Below are 10,747 nucleotides of genomic sequence, written 5' to 3'. Positions count from 1 at the left end.
GAACCCAGTGAGCTTATCCCTGTGGTGATTGATCTCTCAGCAATGTTATGACAGATGAGAGAGAGGCTAAAAGAAGAGGTAGAGGGAGAAGGAGAGATAGCGGAGATAATGTTGTTAACTGTCAAAGAAGCTTCTTTAACGGTCTTATTCAATCTCCCTACGCTCTCCTGCAATCGAAGAACCTCTACCAGACCATGGAATTCGACTTGCAGGGCGAGCTTTGCTGTTGAGAGAAAACCAAAAACAACTACGCTTGGAAACTCCCTCTTCCCTGCAACAGGTACCCTTTTAAATTTCTCTTCCAGTTTGTGTTTTAAATTAATAATCCAAATGGATATTGTATTTTTGGATTCTTTTTCCTATCTGGGTATTTTATTTTTTCTTGAAATTTCGCTTATTTGTAGTTTCTTCTCTTCTGTCTTTGCCTTCTGTTGTTCAGTTTTCGAATCTGTGAACTTCTTGTCAGAAACTTAGCTCTGGGTAATCATAATGTAATTTTAATTTTATAGAAATTATTGAAAATTATTGAGGTCTCTCTCTGCAACTCTGCCCATTTGAGCTCAAATCTATTTGTCAGCTCTACTCGCGTCCAATTCAAAACATAGTCTATTATTTGTCAATGTCATCTATAGTAACTGCTAGGCTTCGGGCTTCTTGTACTTATGGCTCTTTCCATAGAATAAAGAAACATAGTTCAGTACTTCAGTTACTGTAAATGTTCTCCTCTGCCATTGGCTGGCTGGTGGTTAAGTGAAAGATCTTCCTGCTGAAGAAAATTTAGTTGATTTCGTCCCTTCCTTTTGGCTTCTTGTTAACAATAATTTCTTAGCAGATGTGATGGTTCGGATTTTGATCCCTTGGGTATCAATCTAGATCCCTCTTTGGATCTCAGAGCTCCTTGGCAACGTGTTGCAGACTTGTTTTCCCAAATGTTTGAGAGCACATCAAGTACAAAAAGAGACAAACCTTCTTCAGCTAAGGGAGTGGCAGGTTTGGTACTTAACCAATAACTTTGTTACTGTAACTATGTCAAATTTACAATACTGTGTCTTTGCCCTTTATTCCTTGCTGACTAGCTTTGATTTTTGCAGCTGCAATCGAAGACAGTTCAATTGATTTTGGTGACTTTTTTAAAGGACCACTACCTGGAAAGTTTCTCAAACTGTTAGGGTATTTAGCTCTTTCTCGACTTGGAATCTATGTACCGTTAGGTGGCGTCAACCGAGAGGCTTTTGTTGGTAATTTGGATCAGAGCAGTCTGTTGGGCACCTTGGATACATTTTCAGGTGGAGGCATAGGTCGGTTGGGGATCTGCTCCCTTGGTATTGTTCCTTATATCAATGCACAGATTGTATTTCAGCTTCTTACACAGATCTACCCAAAGTTGCAAGAACTTCAAAAACGAGAAGGTGAAGCAGGGAGGAAGAAAGTTCTTCAGTATACTCGCTATGCCTCAGTTGGGTTTGCAGTAGTACAGGTAAAGTGCCATATATTGATGGGTTTTGTGTAAGTTAAAACTAAACTCTCTGATCTCTTTCAAGTTTCATGGTAATTTAGGAACTGCGACTGTTACTTGATGTCCTTCTTTCTTAGATGTTGTGAATGTTTATTGAATGTAGGTGAGGAGAGGATAATCCTACTGGTTCAAGACCACCTTCGTAACTAGTAGGTTCATTTTGGTAAAAGTTGAAATTCCTAATAGCACGGAGAGACATGTTAGACACATCAAATTGAAACTTCTAGATTATGTGGTGAAGTTTTGCGTCTTAAAATAAAAAAACTGACTTTTATTTCGATGAAAGTTTTCAGAATTTCTGGAGTGCCACTAAACTCTTTGAATTTACTATGTAGAATGTAGGTGAGGAGATGATAAACATACTAATTCTAGACCTTCTTTGGAACTAACATGAACATTATAAAATAAAAAAAATTGCTAATGACACAGAAACACAAGTTAGACACACATCAAATTGAAGCCTTCTAGATGTGCAGAAGTTTTGAGCCCCATGAAAATATACTGACATCGAATTTCAAATAAATAGATTTCAAAACTTCAGAAGAAACCATTAAGCTCTTTGACAGTTCATGACATAGTTCAGTTGTCCTCCCTACCTAAGCACCCGTCAGCAGGTTCATGCCAAGTTGCCTCCCTTGAGCATTGTTTACAATGTGTACTCTGATTATTGTTCTGTATAACTTTTCTAACAATTCCTTTGTAATTTCTCTTCCAGGCTATTGGTCAAGTAGTATACCTACGCCCTTATGTCAATGACTTCAGTACACAGTGGGTGCTATCATCAGTGACACTGTTGACTCTTGGTTCAGTCCTTACAACCTACATTGGGGAACGGATCTCTGATCTTAAACTTGGCAATGGAACATCCCTTCTGATCTTCACAAGCATTATTTCATACTTGCCTGCATCATTTGGTAGGACAGTTGTAGAAGCATTTCAGGATGGAAACTATGTTGGCCTCATTGCCATCGTTATTTCTTTCTTCTTGCTAGTCCTTGGTATTGTGTATGTCCAGGTAAGTTCTTGTGCTTTTTTTCATTATTGTTTGTTGAAGTCTTGAAGATAGAGCTTTATTAACAATGGTCTTAACAAAGTGTTTCAGGAAGCTGAGAGGAAAATCCCACTTAACTATGCCTCAAGATACATTAGTAAAAGCGGGGGACTTCAGAAATCTGCCTATCTTCCCTTTAAGGTTTGTGAAGTTGGTTCTTGTCTGTTGACACTTTTTTTTTCCCAATAGAATTTTAGTTTTAATGCTTAGAGATGCTGTTAGAACAGGTTCGTAATAATTAATTCATTTTAATTCGTGTTCGACTCCATCAATACTTACAATATATTTTGACAAGACAATACAAATTCGGTATACAAATGCAAGGAAGCTTATCAACCAAATTAAGGAAATTATACAATTTATAATCAAATTTGGAAAACAATCAACAAACAAAACATTACATGTTTTAGGCAGCTACATTTCCAATATAGGAAATTTAATTTTCTCCTGCTTCACATCTGTAAGGACATCTCAGTATGCTGAAACTCTCAGGGCTGGCTTGTCCAATTCCATGTCAAGTCTGCCGCAATGCAAATCATTTCCAAGTTCTCTATGCTTTTCCTCAGATGTGGATGCTTTTTTTTTTGTCCCTCTCCTTTTTTTGATGAATCAAACTGCTATTAGTAAGGACCACCTAAGCCTTTACATGGCTTTTATCCATGATGGAAAAAGTGTACCAGTTAGATATGAGATTATCCAGGGGTGTGTGTGAAACATAATATTGAACTTGGAATTGTATTTTTTTTTTTTTTATAACAAATAACCACTTTCTTGAATTATCAAAGCATCATGAAAGTTATATGATGGAGGTCCAGTCTACACAGATTCCCACTGCCCCCAGCCAAGAAGAGTGGTGCTAGAATTGTAAATTTCTATTTATACATCACTCTTGTCTTGAAAATTTCCATTTTTGCACAATTATATAGTATACTCTTTTCAACATTAAATTGACAATTATGGTCAAGCAGGTAAATAGTTCCGGAGTGATGCCGATTATATTTTCAACGTCATCATTGGCTCTTCCGGGTACACTAGCACGCTTCACAGGTCTGGCAACTTTGCAACAAGCTGCAGTTGCTTTAAATCCAGGAGGTAAAAGAATCACTGTCAGAATTTTTTGTTGGTACATACCATTGATGAATTAGTCTCTCTTCTAATAATGGTTCTTTGGCATCTGACAACATATGAGGCTTTAGACTTGGAACATTATATTTCATTTAAGGAATTAGAAATACCACATGGTAAGTTGTATAAGATTTGTTATGATCATCTAATGTCTGAAACTTGGTTTCAGACTATAACAATGCCACCTAGTTGACATCATACTCGCTTGATAAAGGATTTGCAAGCAATTATTTAAAAGTGCAGCAGACTTGGTCTCAAGGATTTAAAACTCATTATTGGATCATTTGGGTCACCTGATCTTATACTGGTCTGGTCTAGGTTCAAACTTACTAGTCTTGTTTCATGTCCTTGGTCAGCTTACCCAGCCATCCCCGTTCAACGTTTGAAACATTGATGCACACTTAAACCGTAAGTTTGCTTCCACCTTCCGAGCCCAATTTATTTTACTCAACTATGCCTTATCCCATCTAAATGGGATCAGCTACACAAATCCTGTTCCATAACCGCAATGCAACTTGAAGTAAATGTTCATGATTCATGCTAAAAGGTTTGGCTCTGTGTTTTTATGATGATGACTACCAACTTGATGCACCAACCCTTCTCCTTTGCCCGCACTGGGGACTGGAAATATGAAAAGACTGTCAAAAGTTAGACCTTATTTATTGTATAACCATGATCAGGTAACCTATTTTTCTTCAATCAGCTTACACCCTAGTTTTGTAATAACTACTGTCCTGTTAACATACTCGGTTTCATTACTTTCAAGAATACTCATTTTTCTTGTGACAAATCAAATTGGAATAGCCAGGATCAGATGAGAAGAAGAAGTGAAGACAAGAAGCAAAGTAGAAGAGATATAAAAGAAGAAGAGAAAATAGGGGAGAAGAAAAACTAGCTCACTGTTTGTGTGCATAAGCAAACTGTGAGTCTTGGCAGTGTATTTATTATATTTCTGAGTCATAAGAGTCATTATCAATTGTAACTAGAAATAAGAAACCCCAATCGGCAGAACTACTTAACAACTTAGACATCACCACATATGATTAATATAGTCATGACACATAACACTACCGCAAATTGTAAACATCACCATGACTACTAAAACATCACCATAACGATTAACCATCACCATAACCTCAACGCTGCCCCTTAAGTTGGAGCATAAACAAAAAGAACAGACACAACCAGCAGAAGCAGACTTGGACATATATATCAGTTGTAGAATCCAGTAGCCATAAAAAGAACTTCCCTCCAGTCACAGCATCATCAAAACATAGCAGCCACCAGCGCAGCAACAGATCAAATTCGTCATGAAGAAATCCAGATATCAATATGAGCAGTAGACAACACCATCTGCAGGCCAGACAATGGCACAGCAACAACAGTAGAAGCCCAAAAAATAATAGCAGGGCAGACGAATTAATCATCGCTACAGACTAGAACACTTCAACAGCAATAACAAAAGCCCAAAAAATATTACCAGAGGAAGATGATTAATTCATCGTTGCGGGCTAAAAATATTCTATGAGAAGACAAGGCTATTAATCTTCAATAAAGAGACACTGGCAATAACCTTTAAAAAGAAGGCAGATAACTAATCTTCACTAGGAAGACGCAGGCAAAAATCTTCATGAAGGATAGTAGGAGACAGGTAATAATCTCTAAGGAGACTTGGCAAATGAGCTCCAGCAATCAGATAATCTTCAAACTAATCTTCAACATCTCCAATCCCTCCCCCCCTCCCCCCCCACAAAAAAAAAACCATGTAGCACCACACATTGACAAAGATCCCAGATTATAACAACGAGAACCCGATCACATAACGACTACAGCCAAGAGCACAAATTCAAGAGCAACTAATAACTCCAACTGCATGACATAAAGAGATGGCCGAACAAAACACAACCAGAAAGTCAAATTCAACACCTTAGATGGAAGTCAAACCTTGGTCGAATATACCTTCTTAGGAATAGAATAGATGTCTAAAATATGAATTTTTTTAATCCAACTGCTGGATAGTACACAACAGTAAATATATAAGAAAACAGAAACTTAAAGTTCTAAAAACTAGGAACTTTAAGAAATCACAATCCACAGAGTAGAACCAGATCAAATTTTGGTTGAATGCTATATCTGATGCATAGAAGAGACCAACAAAAATCTTCAAAATCCAAGGGCTGGATTTAGAGATATCCATGATACTCTAATTTGCAGAGCATAGAGAAGAGCAGTAACATAGTCATAGGTTTAAAAATAGATCACAACTCCATGCTCAAGTGATCTGTCAACTACTTAAGTATATTATATCACAATCCAAATGTCTGATCAGAACAACATCCCAAAACAGGGGTGCCACAAGGAGGTAATCTTACTCAATGTATTAAATCTTCTTATCACAGAGCATGAGAAGAACAGCACATCAAATAGAACCAAATCACATCACAGCATCACATTTAGCAAAACAGATTTCCCAATCACAGGAACCTGCAGATCTATCGCAGGGGAACATCCACAATCATTCCATAAACTCCTTGTTTGTCTATGATATCAACAAGGATTCACAACAACGCAGAGCAGCAATAGGTGGATGAATAGTTACAAACTGTGAACTCAGAAACTGGACAGAACAAATTGAAACTGAGAAACCAGAAAGTAGGGCAGAACTAGGACTTGATGGGAGAAAATTGATTGCTCACAACTAATGCTTGGATGGGGCTGAAATTGAGGTCGAGTTGGGTTCCTGGCAGGGTCTATCTGTGGTCACAAGTTGAAGGGAAAACTCAAAGGTTAACTCGGTGCGATGAGATCTGACTCTGATATTGCCTGCGGCCAGAACAGAGTATGGTATCAACTTGTGTATGAAACAGGGTCTGAAATGAGGGTTTATGGGTAGGATTTATGAGAAATAGATGATCAGAGATGATGGGTTGTGTTTCAGGCTAAACAGAGCAGGATTGAGAAAGAGATGAGGAGTTGCAGGTTACAGGAAACTAACTAAAAACAGAGCATCCCAGGGGATTTGTTTATTTATTTTATCTATGAGAGAAATTTTCTGTCCAGGATCACCCTACGCCCGCGGACCACTATTTCTGTCTCTCTCCTCCCCGTGTAATGACCTCCCTGCCCCCCCCCCTTTAATTATACCAAAGGGGGCTGTGGGTGGGTGTTTCCTGCCGGCATAGCGTATGCTCCCGGAGCCGGACAGGAAACAATCTCCCTTTGTCTATTTATTTTCTGTCCATTTTTCTTCTTCATCGCCCTGATACCATGTGACAAAATCAAACTGGAATAACCAGGATCAGATGAGAATAAGAAGAAGTAGAGAAACAAGAAGAAAAGTAGAAGTGAAGAAAAACTAGCTCACAGTTTGTGTGCATATGCAAACTGTGAATCCTGGCAGTGTATTTATAATATCTATGACTCATAAGAGTCATCATCAATTATAACCAGCAATAAGAAACCCCCATCAGTAGAACTTCTTAACAACTTAAACATCACCACATATGATAAGCATCACCATGACTCATAACAAATATTTAAACACTACCACAAATTATAAATGTCACCATGACTACTAAAACATCACCATAACTTCTACATTTCTATACCTAAAAACAAAGGAAAACTTAGCTGCCACACATCCATCCTACAACAAAGGCTCTGTAACTACTGAAACAAGTCTTCAACTATAGTCAAAACAATAGGTTACATGTTTATTATTTGGTTTGGGCATTTAATCTGTCAAATAAAAAAAAGAAAATAACTAATTATGTTATTCTCCTCAAAAGAAAAAGGATCTGTTTTTTATTCTTTTTGTTCTATAAACATTCTGCTTTTCTGTTCTAGATAGAAGTCATTATTTGAACCTAAAGATTCTATTGCTTTACTGGAATCTGATTGCACTTGCTTTTATGTTTAACAAAACCAGATGAATTTTTTTAGGTGCTCTATATCTCCCTACAAATATTCTATTAATTGCCTTCTTCAACTACTACTACACATTTCTACAATTGGACCCTGATGATGTGAGTGAACAGTTGAAGCGTCAAGGTGCATCCATCCCACTTGTTCGCCCGGGGAAAAGCACTGCTGCATGTATTAAAACTGTGAGTATTTATCAACTTAACGAAAAATGAAATGTTGTGATTCCTTAAATCTTGGTGATCCCGAGAGCTTACAGAATATGGGTGGCTCCTGATTGCATAAAGTTTGAATCATTCAATCAGTAATTAGTTCTCAACTTAATCATGTTGCCATCTTCCTTGTTTTGGTGCAAGCTCTCTTGATAAAAATGTTGACATCCAGGCTATATCATCCCAAAGAAGTTTTTTTCGAACGAATTAGTGAGGGGACATTTCTTTAATACAATGAAGTAGTAAAAAGGTCTATTGCTTCACACCATCATATATTTGGTCCTTCATTGCCAACTCGTCTTAACATATCTTCTGGGCATGTGCAAACATTAGTATCATTGTCTCATTTACATCTTTTGTTGGCTCTTATCTCTTGCACATAAAAACTTAACAGTGAACTTTGCCTTCGATATTTCCATTTTTCCACAAACAAAAAGAGGTTTCCATCTTGAGCTGTTAAAGATTCTTATAAGCAAGTTAAACAAAAAATTTACACAGGGAAATAGATTATAATTTTATTCAAAAAGGAAAAGAGAGGAAATAGATCATAACATTGAACTCTCAGGTTTATACAGAATGATAGAATGTTTAGTTTCATATTTTTACTTGTAGATTTGCAAAATATTGGAGTTATTCAAAACCAACCTGGCTGTTTCAGTAGTGATAATGTGGTCTTTTTATAGTGGTATATGTTTGTGTAGCTATTTTCTCTTTCTAATAAAATTTGTTTTGTATTGGGGGGTTGGGGGGGAGGGATATAATGCAACCCTCTGGACGTATAAATACAACCAGGTCTTGTTATGGCTCCTCAATTCATGAACATTGGTATGATACAGGTTTTGGTTGATGCAGGTTCTTAGCCGGATATCAGTTCTTGGTTCTGCTTTTTTGGCAGTACTGGCTGCTGGTCCTGCTGTGATTGAACAAACGACACATTTGACTGCATTTCGTGGTTTTGCTGGCACATCTGTTCTGATTCTTGTTGGATGTGCAACTGACACAGCAAGAAAAGTTCAAGCAGAAATAATATCCCAAAAGTACAAGAACATAGAGTTCTATGATTTTGATAGGTACTGATCGCACATTAAAAGTCAGAACATGGGCCAGAGAGAGGATAATTCAGCAAAGCATAAAGAGCAAGTTTTCTCTTTAAAGTTAGTCTTTTCATACAGTAGAATCGTATTCTGATTACGAAGTAACAATTAGATCCCTAGCGTGATTTTTTTTCCTGTCTTCATCTAAAGCATGTGTATCTTTAGTTTACCTCTTATGTATATAAATATCATTTATTTCTGGGCAACCACTTGTTAATCCTTTTCAAGATGGAACTGAAGGTCCTGGAATACCACCTGGTTTAGTAACCAGCTTACTTTGGTTGCATTTGGTATGCATCCTTGGAATCCAGTCTAGGTCGATAATGCATTCTAAGATGATAAAAATGTATTATCGACTTGGAATACATACCAAACACAACCTCTCTCTCTCTCTCTCTCTCTCAAAGATGTATAGAGGGTGGCCAAATCCATACATGTTTTTCACTACACCATCTTTGTGACAAAATCTCAGCCAAAATGCCACTTGGTAAATAAAGCCATTTTGAAATGCCATTTTTGAATCAAGTTAACAATGAATTGATGTGGGGCCTAATTCATGGCAGATATTAGAAAATTATCTATAGCAACTCCCCTATAAAACCTTTGACCTTCAAGAGCTTGGGCTCTAAGGTTCTATATGCTACATCATTGTTGATCTCAAGTGATAAACTATGGCAGAGTAAACCTACTCATTTGATCTTACCAACTAATATTCATTAAGTTTAATTTGGGTATCATTGAACTTTTTGTATCATATCATGCCTTCTGAAATGAACTGCCTGTTATCACAGGTCCATGTAGACAGTTCCAAGAGGGTAGTCGATATGGGATTGGGAGTTTTATGAGGCCATGACAAAAATTAAAACCTTCATCCTTTTTTTTCTTAATAAAGTAGCTTTATTCATTCTTCAATAAAGTCAATTATGACTTCTCTATCCCTTTCTCTATGTCGGCAACCAAGTTCAAATGAAGTTTTGAGAAGAGGCGCTCATGAACTTGAAAAAATAAGAGGTTGGTGTGCACGCACGATGAACGGCACACACTAAAATAGAAAAGAGAGGTTTGGTGCGCAGCATACATGTTTTCCTTCCTCCTACCATCACCTATAAATAAGGGAAGGGAGAGACTGTTCATAACATAGAGTACTGAATACAAAACTTGTAGTAGTTGTGATCGTGTGCTTGGATGTTAGGTCTTTAATCACTTATGAGAATTCTAAGATGTAATTTATCTCTAGGTATGTGTTTCCTTTTTGTTTTTATTGTAATCCCTTATTCTATAAAAATGTAGTGTATTTTATTTTTTAAGCACTCCAGAGTGAGTTTATGATTTCTTAGAGTCCTTAGCATTAGTGTCTCCACCTTTCTCTTTTTTGCTTCTACAAGAAATAGTGTTCCACTAGTATAGTGTGATACTTTGTACATACTAAATGGCCTATAATGCGTTGTTGGTACCGTTAGGTATAACAAGTACCTTTCCAATGGACATCGGGGACGGGAAAGCAATATGCATGTAAGGTTAGAAAATTTAAAGGTTTATGATACAATTTATCATAGCACGCCATGATGGTATTTTTCCTTAAAAATCATAGTGTAGAGTGCGAGTACACAATATAATTCTACAAATCTTGAGACAAACAAAGAAAACATAAACTAGGTGTGTTATGCTTTTATTTGGGCGTAAGAAAGTCATGTGATTTAATTGTACAATGGTTGTTAACTCATTTTATAACTCATAGTTCGAAGGCTCAAGTCTGTTTAGTAGCAATTGGGAGATATTTTCTTCTATTTTTTATTGCAAGTTAGGTGTAGACCCCACTTGATGATTA

The 10,747-nt window shown here is 36.9% G+C and overlaps 1 protein-coding gene across 1 annotated transcript; it reads left to right on the top strand.

The window, feature by feature from the left end:
• The first annotated feature begins 39 nt into the window (after positions 1-39).
• On the top strand, positions 40-9,050 carry LOC122658721 (preprotein translocase subunit SCY1, chloroplastic). The gene is given in 9 exon segments (XM_043853808.1): positions 40-238; positions 241-280; positions 833-990; positions 1,092-1,477; positions 2,232-2,531; positions 2,619-2,708; positions 3,536-3,659; positions 7,635-7,798; positions 8,678-9,050. Coding segments are annotated over 9 exon segments (1,671 nt in total). The 5' UTR covers positions 40-54; the 3' UTR covers positions 8,903-9,050.
• The last annotated feature ends 1,697 nt before the right edge of the window (positions 9,051-10,747 follow it).

The sequence above is a fragment of the Telopea speciosissima genome, chromosome 4 (genome assembly GCF_018873765.1).
Source record: "Telopea speciosissima isolate NSW1024214 ecotype Mountain lineage chromosome 4, Tspe_v1, whole genome shotgun sequence".
Lineage (NCBI taxonomy): Eukaryota > Viridiplantae > Streptophyta > Magnoliopsida > Proteales > Proteaceae > Telopea > Telopea speciosissima.
The sequence above is the reverse complement of the archived record's forward strand: the minus strand, read 5'-3'. Positions and strand labels throughout refer to the sequence as shown.